At 56.6% G+C, this 16,885-nt stretch overlaps 3 protein-coding genes across 4 annotated transcripts in view; 2 read left to right on the top strand and 1 right to left on the bottom strand.

Annotated features, from left to right (window-relative positions):
* The first annotated feature begins 755 nt into the window (after window positions 1–755).
* Window positions 756–8,855, top strand: EIF6 (eukaryotic translation initiation factor 6). The gene is made up of 7 exons (XM_004612539.2): window positions 756–900; window positions 1,067–1,186; window positions 1,280–1,365; window positions 4,394–4,569; window positions 5,185–5,361; window positions 5,539–5,720; window positions 8,575–8,855. Exons 2-7 carry the CDS (start codon window positions 1,080–1,082, stop codon window positions 8,582–8,584), a joined length of 738 nt encoding a protein of 245 aa, XP_004612596.1. The 5' UTR covers window positions 756–900; window positions 1,067–1,079; the 3' UTR covers window positions 8,585–8,855.
* A 476-nt stretch (window positions 8,856–9,331) lies between these two features.
* Window positions 9,332–10,363, top strand: MMP24OS (MMP24 opposite strand). The gene is made up of 2 exons (XM_055140735.1): window positions 9,332–9,476; window positions 9,551–10,363. The coding sequence occupies exon 2, from the start codon at window positions 9,554–9,556 to the stop codon at window positions 9,704–9,706; it is 153 nt and encodes a 50-aa protein (XP_054996710.1). The 5' UTR covers window positions 9,332–9,476; window positions 9,551–9,553; the 3' UTR covers window positions 9,707–10,363.
* Window positions 10,298–16,885, bottom strand: part of MMP24 (matrix metallopeptidase 24) — a 50,143-nt gene continuing 43,555 nt past the window's right edge. For both annotated transcript variants that reach the window (XM_055140733.1, XM_055140734.1), the window contains 3 exons: window positions 15,688–15,826; window positions 14,316–14,582; window positions 10,298–12,858 (listed from right to left, as the gene is read on the bottom strand). In XM_055140733.1, the coding sequence (XP_054996708.1) occupies window positions 12,521–12,858; window positions 14,316–14,582; window positions 15,688–15,826 (744 nt within the window). In that variant the 3' untranslated portion in view covers window positions 10,298–12,520. The remainder of the gene's footprint in view (window positions 12,859–14,315; window positions 14,583–15,687; window positions 15,827–16,885) is intronic.

Below are 16,885 nucleotides of genomic sequence, written 5' to 3'. Positions count from 1 at the left end.
CAGCCTGGTTTCTCCTGGAGGTAGGCCAGGAAGGGTGCTTTGGGGGCAGAGGGATACCCTCCTTTATTAAGAAGGAGAGTTGGACGTGGAGCTAAGGGTGGGGGAGGAAAAGGGCTCTTGATTCCCCCTGCCCTCATTCTGTGACACTCCCCCTTCCTGGGTCTTGGCAGATCTGTCAGAACACGGGGCACAGCTCACCCCATCCAAAGACCAGGTCCCTATCTGTCCCGGGAACACAAAGGCGGTTCCTATTCAGTGAGCAGGCACCTACCTGCAAAGACGCTAAGTGGGCGCTGGGCAGTGCCCACCCCCTCGCCCACTCTGGGTGCTCCCATTTCGGTTCTTTGCCCAGACCCTGCTTCGTGCCTTCTCGTAGCTCTCCAGCACCTGCGGGGACCTCATCCTCTCCAGGCTTCAGCCCAGACACTTTCTCCTTGGTTCTCGCACTCTCCTCGGGACTCCGGGGTGGAGGGGGGGTGGGGAAGGGGGGCCCTGCAGGTGTCAGCCCTGCCCACACCTCCCCAGGCTTTCCTTTCCTTCGGTAAATGTCTCCCTTAGCCACCCCTTCTCGGGCGAGACGTCCCTGGCTCCTCCTCAGCTCCCACCTCAAATCCAGCCGGTCCCAGATCCAGAAGAACAGGTGCGAGAAGGCAGGACGAAAGGTGTTACCGGGGTGGGGCGGTGGGGGGGTGGGGGGGGCGAGGCCTCCGGAGCATAGAGTCGGCCCCCGGCCTGAAGCTAGAGCGGCGGGGCGCGTGCGGGCGTGGCCCGCCCTCCCGGAAATCCCCCTGGGCGGAGGCGGAAACGGAAACGGAGCCCGACTCGGGTCGGAGCCGCGGCCCGTGCCGCGTGTGGAGGGTGCGCTTCCGTGGCGAAACTGTGTGACGAGAGACTAGAAGGGTGAGTAGCGGAGGCCCCGTGTGTGTGTGTGTGTGGGGGGGGAGTTCCGGGGGACAGCGGGTTGGGGGCGCAGGGGCACGCCGGCGGGGGCGGGGGCGGGGCCCGGAGGGGCGGGGTCCGTGGGGGGCCGAGCGCGGTTCCGGCTCCCAGACCCTCCGCCGCGCAGCCCCCCAGGTGCCATGGCGGTGCGGGCGTCGTTCGAGAACAACTGTGAGATCGGCTGCTTCGCCAAGCTCACCAACACCTACTGCCTGGTGGCCATCGGAGGCTCCGAGAACTTCTACAGGTGCGGCGGGAGTCGCGGGGTGCCGCGGCAGTTGGGGCGGGGGGCGGGGCCGGGTGGGGAGCCGCGCCGTGACCCCGACCCCTGCCCCCGCAGCGTGTTCGAGGGCGAGCTCTCCGACACCATCCCCGTGGTGCACGCGTCCATCGCCGGCTGCCGGATCATCGGGCGCATGTGTGTGGGTAAGCGCGGCCCAGGGGAGAGTGGGGGTGCGCGCGCGAGTGGGGCGGGGGTCTCCCGGCGGCCTCGCGGAGTGGACCCCGGCATTTCCCGGCCTTGGACCCTGAGGCCCCGGGGCCGGCAGGTGAAGTGGTGGCGGTGGAGATCTCCGGCCGAGTCTGGGGCGGGGGTCGCAGTGTGTAGGTCCGGTCCGGGACGTCCCGACCCACCGGGACCCCCACGTCCCGTCGGGGAGACTCTGGGAGGGGAGCCAGCTCCTCCCGGCTGTTGCTCGGTGACTCACCGGGCTCCACACCCAGAGCCCGCCGTCCACGGGCCGGACTGCTTGTCCCCGACATTCGTTTCCGCACGCCCCCAAAGCCACGGGGCTCTGGGTCTCCCTGGCCGTGGCCTGTCAGCTTTCGGGCCCCGACTCCTCGGTCAGTGCTTCCTGACCGTCGCGCCCGATCCTTCCCTCCTTCATGTTCTGCTGGCCTTTCTGGATTTCTTTGGGTCACATCAGAGCATGTTTCATTTTTTCTATCTGAAGCCTGGGTGACCTTGGCTTAAGTGCTTTTATATAAAAAAAAAATCTTTTATTTTTGATAACGTTCAAAAATACTGTGTGAGAGTGAGAGACAGTGAGAGAGAGATACAGTGAGAAACAGTGAGAGACAAAGAGAGACAGAGACAGTGAGAGGCTATGTGAGAGACTGAGAGAGACAGTGAGAGGCGGACAATAAGAGTGAGAAAGGTAGTCTGAGGTAGAAAGAGAAAGAGAAAGAGGAAGAGAAAGAGAAAGAACACAGAGACAAGAGACTTGGTCCTGGGGAAGGGGGTGACTCCCTGGTAGTGCTCCGAGAGGTCCAACTTGAGCCATTTCCTCAGCCCCCAGGAAACATCTTTATTAAGACTTTTTAAAATCTTTTCACTAGAGTGTTCTGCCCTGGAGTTGCCTGTATCCCACCTAGGGCTGTACGATTCTTTTACCTTATGAGGCTCTCTCCTCTCTCCCCTTTCTCATTTTCTAAACAAAACTAGTTAAAAAAATTTTTTTTAAAGCACCCTGCTTTTCTCCCTGAATTACAGAATGGGAACTCACTACATTCAAACACTTTTGTTGAACATTTTCTTATTTGGGTAAATAATCTGACAGATCATAACTTCAGGACTTAAAGTAAAATTCTGGTGTAACAAGAGAGTAGCTTGCCCTTCTCTTTTCTTTTTTTTTTTTTTTACTCTTTACTTTTTTTGGTTTTGGGGCCGCACTGGTGGTGCTCAGAACTTAGTTGTAGCTCTGCTCAGGGGTCACTTCTGGTGGACATTGGGGGGATGATCTGGGGTGCTAGGGATTGAACTGGGTCTGCTGTGTGAAAGGCAAATGCTCTACCTGCTGTTTTATTGCTCTGGCTTTCCCTCTGCCTCCACCCCCCACATTTATAAAAACAAACCAAAAAAACTGATGAAAGTTACTTTGAATTTGGGAGTCCAGAGGTAGGCCTTGCTGAGATGGCCAGGTTAGCTTTTAAGATATAGGTAGGGGCTGGAGACAGTATAGCATGTAAGGCTTGTATGTCACCAACCCAGGTTCGATCCTTAGAACTGCATATGGTCCCCTGAGTACTGCCAGGTGTGGCCCAAAAACCAGAACTAATCAGTTGATTTTTCTTTTTGAGTCACACCCAAAGCCAGGACTGAACTTTGCTCAGGGCTTACTCTTGGCTCTGTGCTTAGGAAAAGCTCCGGGCAGGCCTCCGGGAGACTGTATGGGGCACCTGGGATCAAATCCGGGTAGGCCACGTGCAATGCAAGTGCCCTGCCCACTGTACTATCTCTAAGGCTCACTCTGATAATATTTCTTATTGTATACTGTGTTGTATAGTTGTATAAGTTGTATAAGGGGGGTGTTCATCCAACTCTTGATAGTAGGCAGTTTTCAGTTTTTTTCTATTGCAGACAGTACTGTGTTTTCCGGTGACCACATAGTTTTTTTTTTTTTTTTTTTTTTTGCTTTTTTTTTTTGGGTCACACCCGGCGATGCACAAGGGTTATTCCTGGCTCTGCACTCAGGAATTACCCCTAGCAGTCCTCAGGGGACCATATGGGATGCTGGGAATCGAACCCGGGTCGGCCGCGTGCAAGGCAAACGCCCTACCCGCTGTACTATCGCTCCAGCCCCGACCACATAGTTTTTTGATAGGGTATGTGAATATTTAATGTAGCAAACCATACCACGTAATTATCTGATGTGCTTATTAACCAGTTTACTATTAAAGAATATATCAGAGGGGCACTGGAGAGTTAGTACAGTAGGTAGACCATTTATTTGCCTTACATGCAGCTAACCCGGGTTCGATGCCTAGTACCACATATGGTCCTTTGAGCACCACCAGGAGTGAATCTTTAGCCCAGAGCCAGTAGCAAGCCCTGATCATCACTGGGTGTGATTCCCCTCTGCCGCCCCCCAAAATGCATGAGTCAGTGAGCTAGTTATACAGGCTGAGCACATGCTTTGCATGCAAGAAACCAGGATCTTATCCCTGTCACTAAATGTCCCCTGAGCACTGCTAGGTGTGGCTCAGAAGAATACGTGAGAATTTCTGTTGCTTCATCTGTCTTTCCCAACACTTGGCGTGGATTTTTGTTTAATAATTGTTGCCATTCTGGCAGGTTTTTGGGGTAGCACACTTCTCTGTGCAGAAGGGGGTGGTTCATTCCACGTGGTGCTTGGGGTCCATGTGGTATTGAAATTGAACCCAGGGCTCCTGCATGTAAAGCAAGTACTTCAGCCCTGAGACTCCGCTCCCTCCTCCTGTTAGCTTAAATTTCTAAGTATAATTTGTGACTAATGCCAGAGTGCTTCTGCTAGCGCCACTCTGTTCTGTTGATAACAGCAAGGTGAGTGGGATGTTGGGACTTCTTGTGGGTGTTGCTGGTTGGTGGGTTAGAAAACTGGGATCTGGGCTTGAAGTTTTCCTGGGAGTGCCAAGCCCCTAGGGCTCACGTGTATTCATGGTGCGTCTTTGTCGTCCCTAATTTGTGTGTGTCCAGGGAACAGACATGGTCTGCTTGTACCCAACAACACAACTGACCAGGAGCTGCAGCACATTCGAAACTCCCTCCCAGACTCAGTGCAGATCCGGCGGGTAGAGGAGCGTCTTTCAGCCCTGGGCAATGTCACCACCTGCAATGACTATGTGGCACTAGTCCATCCAGACCTGGACAGGGTGAGCTAGCCCAGTTTGACCCAGAGTCACGGGCACAACCTCGTCAGTGGTTAATCATTGTTCCTGCCTCTCGAGTGGCTCATGTCTCCTGTAGTTCTCTTTATACACCTGAGTTCTCACATTTCAGGGACGCATTGGAATAGTGACAGGAAAGACCTTCCATGGTGGTCAATGTCTGAAGCTATTAATCTTGTCCTATAACCTGGGCCAGGAGAGAGGAGTAACAGGATTAACAGTTTAACCCCTTCCCCCCCCTATTTTTTTGCTTTTGGGTCACACCTGGCGAAGCTCAGGCTTAGGTGATGTCCCAGTTACTCCTGGCTCTGCACTCAGTAATTGTTCCTGGTGGTGCATGGGGGTACTGTATGGGATGCTGGGGATTGAACCTGGGTCAGACATATGCAAGGCAAATGCCCTACCTGCAGGTCATAGCTGACCTTTCTTTACTTTATAGCTTTATAGCTCCAGGCTATATCCCCACCTTTTTCTGCGTTCGGCTTTCATATGCAACTGCATAACAGCAGTGAGGGGTGTAGGGAGCCTCACTTTGGGTGGTTCTGGGCATGAAGAGCTCCTGTGTTTTGGTCTGCAAGTTCTCGACCCTGTGGCTAACAGGAGACAGAAGAAATCCTGGCTGATGTGCTCAAGGTGGAAGTCTTCAGACAGACAGTGGCTGACCAGGTGCTAGTAGGAAGCTATTCTGTTTTCAGCAACCAGGGTGGCTTGGTCCATCCCAAGACTTCAATTGAGGACCAGGATGAGCTGTCTTCTCTTCTTCAGGTCCCCCTGGTGGTAAGTATTCCTGCTCTGCTGACTGACTCTGACCACGATGCCTGGAATTCAGGAATCCGAGCTGTTAGCTGCATGTGTGGACTTGGGATTTGGGGGTTAGGCAGCAGGGTCTGGGTAGAATCTTCTTTTGGGAGAGACAAGTAATGGCTGATCTGTGTTGAATTCATCCCTTGACAGGCAGGCACTGTCAACCGAGGCAGCGAGGTGATTGCTGCCGGGATGGTGGTGAATGACTGGTGTGCCTTTTGTGGCTTGGACACAACCAGCACAGAGCTATCAGTTGTGGAAAGTGTCTTCAAGCTGAATGAAGCCCAGCCCAGCACCATTGCTACCAGCATGCGGGATTCCCTTATTGACAGGTATCTTTCCCCTTTTCTGCCTTTGAAAGGTCTGGGACACATGCAGCATTCCAACCAGAACCACACATTGTACATGTTGGTAGGCTGTCCTCAGCTGCAAGCCTTTGCTGAGCCTCTGTTCGCTCATTTCTGTCTTTGAAAACTCATTATCCCCTCAGCAGAGCTCTCCCTCTAATCTATCTTTTGGGGAGTCAATGGAAAAATTCGGCTTTGGGGACACATAATGGTGCTCAGGGGCTATTCCCAGCTCCATGCTGTTGATTTTTCTGGCGTTGCTGGGGAACCGTGTGGTGCCAGGATTGAGCCTGGATCTCCCACAGGCAAAACAGGTGCTCAGCCTTTTGAGCTGTTTCTCCAGCTCTCTCTCATTCAGTGTTTCTTGGCTTTTTATTGACCATGGCTGTCTTTTGACCTTATTTTCTTCCTACGGCCCTGAGCACTCCTTGCTTCTCCCTGCCTCAACCCCCCCCCCCACCACCAAGTTTATGCAGTTTATGTCTTTGGCCTCTTTGGAATATCCTGGAAGCCCGCAGTGGATCATATGACCCTAGTTGAGAAGCACTGCTCTGTCTTTTCATTGGCTACGTTGATTTGTAGTTTATATCTGTCCAGGTTAGTGCCACTGTCCCAGCCAGCTTGAGATGGAAAAGAACTTTGTACTGTGGGAAGACAGAGGAGAGACTCTGATTACCCAAGGAGGGACTGGAGCCATAGTACAGCTAATATGGCACTTGCCTTGCATGTGGCTGACCCAGGTTCCATCCCCAGAATTCTGTATGTTTCCCTGAGCACTGGCAGGAGTAATCCCTGAGCACTGGTTGTTGTGGCCCCCAAATCAAGAATAAACAAAAACCAAAACCACCAGATTATCCTAGGAATTTACTGGAAGGTTGAGGATAGCGTTAAAGTTTCAGGTAAGGACTGTAGAATGGAATCAGTGAGCTGAGGACATGTATGGTAAGCAGAAGACCTGGATTTGATCCTGGGCACCATATGGTCTCCTAAACACCACTGGATATAGTTTTTTTTTTTTTTTTTTAATTGATCCCACAAAGTCACAGTTAACTGACTTTGTGAGCTTTTGTTTTGGGATCAACACCGACAGTGTTGAGAACAGCTTTCAGTGTTCAAGCAACCATTCCGTTCAGGGTATTGAACCCAGGCCTCCAGCGTGCAGAGCATGTGCTCAACCATTGGACTATTTTCTCAGCCCACTTTTATGGCTTTTTTTGTTTGGGGGCTATACCTGACTGAGCCCAGGGCTCACTCCTGGCTCTGCACTCAGGGATTACACTTGGAAGTGCTCTAGAATCCATAGAGGGCCGGAGATTGAACCCTGGCCCAACATTTGCAAGTTATGTGCTCTGCCTGCTGTACTGTTTTTCCAGACCTTAAGGGTTTTTTAAAAAGTGAGTTCTTAGGGGCCTGAGTGATAGTATAATGGGTAAATTGTTTGCCTTGCACACAGCTAACCCAGGTTCTAATCCTGGCACCTGATATGGTCCCCTGAGGCCACTAGGAGTGATTCCTGAGCTCAGAGCCAGGAGTAAGCCCTGAACACTGCTGGGTGTGGACCAAAACCAATAAAATAAATAAAACTGTGTTCTTAGACCCTAACTCCAGAGATTCTGGGATGTAATCTTTTGGAAGAGTAACAAGTGCTGGTCTTCCCCATTGAGGGCCCTTGTCAAAGCATACTAATTTCAGCTAGTGCAGGAGTTTTAAGAATAGGAACCCCCAAATAGAAGACATCTAAGAAATAGACCCTGACTAACATGTGCGTAATTTTTTTCCATACTCTCATCTTCATTTATTCATAAACCTGATACTTACTGACTTTGTTATAAGTCTAAGGTTTTGTTATAAGTCTAAGTGGGGTAGTCAGATAACTTAGTGCTATGTCCTGCCTCTAAATTTTATATACATAGCAGGGGAAAGAAGATGACCACACATTGTTTTTTTTTTGGGGGGGGGGCGGGGGTTCCTTTTGTTTTTTTTTTTTAGCTCACTGAGTGTTGCTTGGCTTTCTCCTGTTCTGTGCTCAGGGATCACTCATGGCATACGTGAGGGACAGTATGGGTGCTGGGAATTGAACCCAGGTCAGCTGTGTGCAGGGCAAGCATCCTACCCCTGTACTACCTATTGGATTCCCCCGCATAATTCCTTTGCAGCTTGCAAAGGTGGCTTAAGTTGTGTACAGATCTGTGGGTTCCTAATAGCTTCACCTTCTGAGTTCAACCAAGGTTTCATAAAAATCATTTAATCTGGGGGCTGGAGAGGACAGCGGGTAAGTGCTTGCCTGCATGCGGCTGATGATTTCCTGCCAGGAATAAGCCCTGAACATTGCTGGATATGGCACCAAAACAATAATAAAAAAAAAAATGTAGTGGCTTCTGGAAATGAGTGTGTATTTGCATATGCAGACATGGAGTAGGAAAGCTCTGCAGATTTGGGAAGTATGGAAGATGTAAAGAGGAAAGGGAATATTTTTAGTTTTGAGAACTTTACCTATAAATTAAATTTTAGGTCTGTGGGCTTTTGTGTTTTGTTTTGGGACCACACTTGGTGCTCAGGGCTACTTGGACTTTTTCTTGGGGTCTCTATTGCCGGGGAACAAATCCAAGCCCCCCAGGCAAAGCATCCAGTCAGCCCTTTGACTGAAAGCATGTACTGATCCCTGGCTCAGGAGTTAAATCTAAAAGCAGAGGCCTGAAAAGGACTGAATTTGTGACTCAGGACAGTGAAATCCTGGGAGGGGTGAGAAACAAAAATCCAAGGGTAGGGCTGAGGGAAGGACCTTGAGAGTGGAGGGTGGAGGAACACCTGCTGATTGCCTTTTCCTTTCTCCATGCAGCCTCACCTGAGTCACCTTTGATGCCGTTCTTGGTCTCCTGGCTTTGGACTTTGACTCGGCTTTCCATGCCCCACCCAGTCTTTACTGGGTGCTGGCTGGAAGCAGTGGAGTCACCGGAACTGGGTGGCTAGAGGCCCAGCCCTTATTCACCTGACCCCGTCACCTGATTCTGTATACCTGCTGCAAAAATCTGCCACTGTGCTGACTGTCAGACTTAGTGGCTCTTGCTGAGGGCCCTATTGTCCTGTGCCACTTCATTAAAGAGCAGCTGCTTTTGGCCATTCTGGATGTGTTATTTGGAGGGTTCAGCCTGACCCAGCACCCCCTGCTCCCCAATGTTCTAGGGAAAGGTGGTGAGAATGCACACTGACACCCGAGTTCGGTTTCACTCCTGCCCCTCTGCCCTTGTTGGGGCTCCGTCCTGGGGCAGGGTGAAGCAATAGTCACCACAGTGCTTACAGGTCTTCCCAGCGGAGCCTCAAGCTTAGGGCTTTTGGGGTAAGAACCTGTTCCAGGTCTCCCTTGGGCTGGTGTAGGGTCTTCTGGGACCAGCGATCGAACTGGGGCCCCTCCATGCAAATTAATTGCTTAGCCCTTAGAGCGGCCCTCCTGTCATAGGCTCTGTCTGACCCATCCTGTTTGCTTGGTTGCCTGGCCACATGGAAGGCCGCCTGAGAACCCTTCCCTAGGGCGCTGGGCGATGGGGGTCCGCCTGCCGTGGGGGGGGCTTGGCGGCACGGGCCGCGACTGGGATTGGGCTGCTGTGTGCCGGAGGGCGTGGTCTTCTTGGCCCCGCCCTGGGCCGGGCCGGAGTCTGCGCTGTGACGCCGCGCGTCCTGCGGAAGCGGAGCAGGGGTGGTGGGCGCCGGGGTTCCCAGATATCTGCGGTCCCGGTGCTCCAGGTGAGGGGCTGGGGCGGCCGGGGACCCGGGGGGTGGGCGCCGAGAATCCCGCTGACTGGTCTCTACCCCTGCAGACCATGGGCGCTGGGCTGAGCGGCGGCCAGGCCGCCCCGGAACCAGCGCAGCCCCCGCCCCAGCCCGTGGCTCCCGAGCGGCCGCGGCCGGATCCTGGGCCCTGGGGGCCGCTGGATGACGTGCGATTCCTCATCGCCTGCACCTCCTGGTACTGACCCACCGCGCCCCCAACTAGCGGGGCCGCGTTGCTCCCTTTCCCCGCCCGCCCCCCGGGCCGCCATCCTATCGTTCCCTGCACCAGCGGGCTCTGGCCTCGGTTTGCTTCTCAGTCTGCCGCCCTCCAGCCCGCGGCAGCCCTCCTCCTCTGGTCAGCGGCGTCCAGAACCAGACCAGCGCCCCTGGAAGGCCCGTGGCTGCAGACAAGACCTCGTCTCGTCTCTCCCTGCCGAGAACTGGGCTCCTGCCTGCGACCTTGGTCAGGGTGTCCTGGCTGCGGAGATAAGTGACCTTACTGCCACAGTGACCCCCCCATCCCCGCCCCCACCCTCCGAGGGGCGTTGGCGCCCTCTCTTGGAGCCCAATGCGATGTTACCGAACTGTGGCCCTGGCATTCCAGTAACACTGTGTCTCGGGGGTCAGCCTTTTGGGGAGAAGAGATGGCTGGTTGCTGGGATGGCTGATGAGATGCGGGGGTGTAGCCCCACACACCCCGAAACCTCTTGTCCTCCCCCGTCTGCCTCTAAGATCTAAGGCCAGTTTTAGGCCCTGATGCTTGTTCCCTTCCCCCCCGGGGAAATGACACACTCTGTATTTTTTGTTTTATTTAGAAATGATTTAAAAAACATACAAAGGCTGATCAGTTTAAAATGTGACCGACAGTGAAATGTTGTGATAATCCCCAGGCTGAGGGGATGTGAGGCTCTGGCGCCCCGGTGCTTGGCCCCTGCCTGCCCTGTTTCGGGGTGGTGGACAAGTAGACAACCACAAGGCAGGAGAACAGAGACGAAGCCCCCGGGCCGAGCCTTCTCTGGTGGGCCTTGCCCTGCATCCTTCACCTCCGCAGCCAGGGCTGCCTGCCTCATCTCCTGCTCTGTCTCAGCTGGCCTTGGTGGTCCCAGGAGCCAGGGGGGAGACTGGGGGTCTAGAGCTTTCAAGAAGTGAGAGCACCAACCTGAGGAAGTGGAGAGGGACCAGGAAGGGGGGAAGAGAGGCCAGGAAAAGACGGATAAAAGAGATACTTCTGATCTCATCCTGGATCCTAGAGGGGCCCTTGGGTGGGGACCCATGGCCCAGTGAACCCCTGGAGAGCTAAGGTCAGTAACGGCCTCTCTGTGCATTGTTTGAGGGCACAGCGAGAGTTACCCCCAGCCTCCCCGGGCCTCTGTGAGTTGATGTGAGCGGACAGGTGTGAGCTAATAAAGTGCTTTGCAAAGTATAAAACACTGTACAAACCTACGAATCACTAAGATCTCCGCAGTTGTTCTCCTCCACCTGCCCCAGGGAGCCCGCCCTTGGCCAAAATGAGAAAGAAACAAGAATGATGACAAGGAACACGGAGGGCCCACTAGGTCCCTCTGGGACGAGAGAGGGTCTGCTGGAGACAGTTCCTAGGGCAGCTGGAGTCCCTGTCTGCGATGGATTAAGCCAACCCAAAGCCTGGAGGTGACAGGGTCGGGGCAAGGCCCACGGAGGCTCAGAGGATCTGGGTGGCATCCAAGGCCCAGGATGGACCCTGAAGTTCGCCACCTCCCCTGGGCTTTGGCAGAGAGCCCGTGGGCATTGCTTAGCCCACACATCTGGCCTCGGGGTCCTCAGTGGCCGGAAGGACCCCTTATGGGGTTAGCATGAGGCAGACGGAGCCTTAGGAATTCTTTGCAGAGTGAGCGTGGGCCAGGGAAGAATCAGGAAGGGCCCACTTGGGGCTGCTGCCCGTTGTGGGGGTGCCCTTGCCCAAAGAGCAATGCAGGAACATGGGCCCAGAGAGCCTCAACATGGCTTCCAGGCCGGGAGCCGGGCTGGGCTGTGCTCAGCCTTCAGGAGGTGCCCTGGGTTCCCACAAGGCCCCACTCGTCAGGCTGCGCTCCCCGCCGCAGACACAGGTCTGCAGAGGTGGGAAGAGGGGCAGGGCTAATGGCGGCTAGTGGGGGACGCCCACAGACCCAGCTCGGCCTCTGGAAATGAGGTTCGCCTCTACTCCGGCCCTTTAGCTGCACTGAAGCAAGCCCAGCTCCTGGGCTGGGGGCACGGGAATAGCCTTAGCAGCACCGTGGTCCTTGTCGCCTGGGGGAGGGCCGGCCTTGTCACTAAGACAGTCACCTCTAATTGACCTAAAGCCTCAAGCAGCCTTTGCAGAATGGGACTTTAAAACAGTAGTGACAGGACATTTAAATATTCATACGTGACAGCTGGATCCTCATTAGACCCAGTTGGGCCACAGCCCTGCCTGCAGCATATGACCCGGAATTGGGGTCTCACGTGAGACCCGGAATTGGGGTCTCAGTGTGTGCTGTGGGTTTCCTGAGGGAGCTGCCATCAGCCAGCAGGGGAAACCCAGCTCTGTGGCCCACCGTGTTGGCAACGGGGGTCCTGTCGCCTTGGGAGACGGTGGGGGTGGGGGTAGGGGGGGGACATCTGACCAGCAGGTGTTTGCAGAAAGGGACCAGGCCTGTGGGCTCTCCCAGATGAGGCTGGGAGCGCATGTGCTGGCTTCCCACGGAGACGCTGGGCCCAGCGTCACCACAGGGCGCCTCCCAGCATGCTCGCCGCCTCCTGCGGACAGGCCTGACTGCTCCTGAGTAGGGACAGTTGGCCAGGGACAGAGGGCTGGCAGCTGGGTGCCAGCCACCCACCCTGGGATGCAGCGCCATCACTCCCGGCCCCAGGCCTGGGTCAGAGCACCCGCCACTTCCGCTGCATCACCCCTGGCCCAGGGCCCTGCCGGCCCCGGTGGGCGGTGGCCAGCGCTGCCCTCAGACCCTGAGGAGGAAGGGCCTGGCTGGCCGGACCGAGTGCACAGAGGCTCGGGCTGCTCACACCCACTCCTGGACCGGCCGCTTATAGTAGGTGACGGGCTGTGGGCCCGCCTTGTTCTTGAACTGGAAGATGGTGTAGACCAGCACCAGGATGCAGAGGGACAGGATGCAGGGGATGACCACGGCCACCGCATTCACAGAGCCCGGCACATCGTTGATGGTCACCATGATGTCCACATCGTCCTGGGGCAGCCGCCGCTCCTTGCGCCGCTCCACCTCCTTCTGGTTGCAGCCCATCCAGTCCCGCAGGATGCTGCGCGGGTAGCCCGGCTCCACGCTCAGCTTCTGGTTGTCGAACTTCCAGTAGTCCCGGCCCTTGTAGAAGTAGGTGTAATCTGCGGAGACAAGCGGGTCACCCTCAGGGCAGGGTCCAGGGTGGGATGTGGGGGGGGGGGGCGTGAGGAGCGGGGAGCAGTGTGCATGGGGGGACAGGGCCCGCACGCCAGACAGGGCTGGGGCAGGGGCTGCTGGGTCTTCACGCAGGGCTGCTAAGTGGGGGTGGCCCTATCCTGCCAACACTCTCAAATCCAGGCTCTTGTTCTGTCACTGTACACACACCCCATCACCTGGGGGTCGGCTTAGGTCCCCTGCCGAGGGCCTGGCAGCTCGGGGTCCCCAGTGCCGCTCCTGCCTGAACCGAGTGGGGAGGTATGGAGTTTGCTGATCCTTTCCCCCCCTTGTTGCTGCCGTCTGGGGTCATCCTTGTGACTTGGGACACATCAGCAGCCAGCATAGATCAGATGGCTGGGACCTGTTGGCCAGGGGTTGGGCAGCATCCCAAGGTGTCCAGCAATCGTCATTTTCTTTTTTGGGGGAAGGGATGGTCATGCCAACATTGCTCTGTCCTCTGCTATGTGGTGGAGGGACCAACCCGGGTGTCCTGTGTGGACACACTCAGCTCAGCCAGGACCCTCTCGCTGGCCCTGGCATGTCTCCTGGGCAGCGTGCTCAGACTCCCACCACCACCTCGGCACCCTCACTGCGACTTTCACTGGCCCAAGGCCTTGAAGTTGTCTCCGAGACCCCCCCCCTGGAGAACGGGGGTGCGTGTGAAGGTTCTCAGAAGAGTCACCGCGTGTTGCAGCAGGCGGCACCTCCTTGGAGAGCCCCTGCCGCTCCTCCCGTGGCGCCAGGCACTGCCTTCCGTTTCTTTCCTGCCTAGGGCCTGGGGTGCGGTGCAAGACTCAGTCCCTGCCCCCTCCCAGCTGCACAGCCAGCTGTGAGTGACGGTGATGCATTCCAACCGAGTGAAATCAAGGGGATGACACGGAGAGTGCCAGCGCGGGGGCGGGCACCGAGTGGGGTCTGTGCCCATGGGTCACTCCCCTGAGCTCCAGGACAGCGGGACCATCCCAGAGGAGGAAATTGGGAAAACTCATGGTAAGGGGCCAAGGTGGGCTTGTGTCTTTTCAAGCAGCAGTCACGGGGCCCGGCCTGCACCCAGCAGGAGGTCCTCCAGCACGCTGGGAAGCCCTAGGAGGGCAGTGAGGGTCTCTGGGAGCAGCTTAGGGAATGTCAGTAGGGTTCTCTCCCCTCTGCCCCGGCTTACCCAGTGACCCGCCTGTACCCACCTCTGCTCTCAGGATTGGCCACTGAGGGGCCGCACAGGTGAGGGAGGCCCACGGATGTCAGGGCAAATGCAGCTTGGTGGCTGATGAGAGAATTCACTTTCGGTGGGGACAGGGTTGGTAGGAGGTGTCAGTCTTGCCACCAGGTGGTGTGGCTCGCACCTGGATACCCTGAGCACAGGGAACCCCATCCCCCCACCCCCCACAGCCCAGCTCTCACGCACATCCCTCCTTGCTGATGAAGGCGCCCTGCGGGGCCTGCGGGATGCCCTTCCACACGGTGATGGGCTTGGGGTAGCCGGGGTCCGTGGCCCGCCGCTCCTCGCTGTAGCGCCAGTACCGCTCGCCCTTGAAAAAGTAGGTCTTGCCCACCGGCTCCCAGCGCAGCGCTGTGTCAATGCCTTCTCGGGGCAGACAGCTGCCCAGCTCCCCCAGGCTGTGGGGGTACCCGGGCTCCACCGTCACCTCCTTGAATACCCAGTACTTGTCACCTGTAGCCGAGAGGAGCCAGGATCAGCCTTTCCCCGTCACTGGGTGCCAGGCAGGAGTGGAGGCAGGTGCCACTCACACACCTTCTACAGGGACTGATGACATGGGGGCTGGGGGGCAGGTGACTGTTGAGCAAACAGAACTCTGGGCTGGCACTGCTGCCCCCTGTGAGACTGACACCCAGGCAGGGCTCAGGGGGCCAGACCGGAAGCCACAACAACAGCCCGGGGCCCTGTTCTCTTTCTCTTTTTCCTGTCACCCTGCTGGCCTCTTAGGACACCCCCAACTCCTCAACTGTGCGGCTGCAGCCCACCTGCCTCCCCCTGAACCCAGCTCCCGGGACCCAGGGACCCTTCAGCCTGCTCTGCAATCCAGGGGATTTCCTTCCCCATCAGCTTCTACTTTCTGAGGGGCCCCAACAAGAAGCCTTGGACCCCTCTTTCCTCCCCTCAGTAGTGTCTCTCATGAACCCTTGTTTTATGTTTTTACTGTGGGACCACACCAGGTGGTGCTCAGGGGTCACTCCTGACTCTGCTCAGGAGTCACTCCTGGTGGGGCCTAGGGGACCATATGGGTGCTGAGGATCGAACTCAGACTGGCGAGGCAAGTGTCACCAGTCTGCCTGCTGTCCCATCTCTCCCACTGGACATGCCTGTCCCTGCATAACTCTGGACCGAGCCCAGCCTGCCCGGGAGACCCCATCGTGCATCTTCCCACCTGGGCCCAAGTCCAATCACTGATAGGAAGCCCCCTTGTGGTCAGGCCCTGTGCCCTCACCACTCCGGCTTTTGTGACCGCTTCCCTCTGGGGCTCCTGCCTAGCCCTGCCGAGTGGCTTTGCACCCCGGAGAGCCCTGGACAGAGTCCTCTTTTCTCACCTTTCACATGAGGGCGGGGTGCACCCCCCACCCCCACAATCTGGGCACTGCTCTTGATCCAGATGGCAGCGCCCACCTGCAGCCCCCCACCCCGGCCCCTGCCGTCCTGCCTGATGTCAGGGTCTTGGTGAGAATTGATGGGGCCTGGGTGAGCATCTGTGCCCACCCGAAGGGACCATGGGGGTGGGTGTCTGCAGAGGGCAGGGATCCCTCCCTGCAGGCCACATTACCTTTGAAGAAGACGAATCTCCCATCAGCCCTTTCATAGGCGGCGTCTATGCGGGCAGGCAGGCCCTTCCAGAACTGCTCGATCTGCATGGGGTAGCCTTCCTGCACCCGGTTATTGCGCAAGCGCCAGAACCAGCGATCCTGAGGGTGGGTGCAGAGCAGGGAGATGAGAGAACACAGCAAGCCCCTGCCTCTGGACGCAGTGATCTCAATCCTGGGACTCAGCGCCCAACCACAGAACCTCTCCCCCCGGCCTGCCCTGCAACCCGCAACCTTCAAAAAGTCTCTCCAACCTCTGCTTCTGACTTTCACAGAAGCCACTTTCACAGAAGCTGCCGGTCCTGGCTTGCCCCAGGGACCTTAAAGCCGCACCACCAGGTTTGGGGAGGTGAGGCGGGTGTGGAGCCAAAGGGATGGTGTTAGGCCAGGAGTGGCCACATGGGGGCAGCAGAGGATTGCTGACATCTGGCTCTGGGGCAGGGTGGGAGGAGGTTCCTGAGCCCTGCAGAGGCCCGTCCTCCAGGCTTGCACCATCCAGTAGGCAGGGACCCTGGGAAGCAAACTGTGGGGGTCCCCTGGAGACTCGGGTGTGACTTCACTCCACTGACACCCGTGCAGCCTCGGGCACGGTACTTAGAGTCTCACCCACAAACACAGTTCAGGGGAGTGATGCCAGGGGAAGTGTCTTAGCAGTACCGGCTTGACTGAAGGCAGCCCTGTAGGCCGAGTCTGGCTCTGCACAGATGCCGCAGCTTGGCCAGCGCTGGGGCCAGGCCCTGCTACCCTCTGTGCAGCGCTGATGTTAGACCCACAGTTGCCGGGGAGGCCGGGAGGGCCCAGGGTGAGTGCACTTTGTGAAAGATGAGGCCTTCAGGGGCCGGAGTGATAGCACAGCGGGTAGGGTGTTTGCCTTGCACATGGCCGATCAGGTTCGATCCCCGGCATCCCATATGGTCCCCCAAGCACCGCCAGGAGTAATTCCTGAGTGCAAAGCCAGGAGTAACCCCTGAGCATCGCTGGGTGTGACCCAGAAAGAAAAAAAAGATGAGGCCTTCGTGTTTTGTTGCGATTTTGGTTTTGAGGCCACACTTGACTGTGCTCAGGGTTTACTCCTGTCAGGGCTGGGGGCACCAGATAGGGTGGCAGGGATCAAATGGGGGTCAGCTGGCATGCAAAGAAAGCACACTCTCTACTGTACTA

Source organism: Sorex araneus, chromosome 5 (genome assembly GCF_027595985.1).
Source record: "Sorex araneus isolate mSorAra2 chromosome 5, mSorAra2.pri, whole genome shotgun sequence".
NCBI lineage: Eukaryota > Metazoa > Chordata > Mammalia > Eulipotyphla > Soricidae > Sorex > Sorex araneus.
The sequence above is the reverse complement of the archived record's forward strand: the minus strand, read 5'-3'. Positions and strand labels throughout refer to the sequence as shown.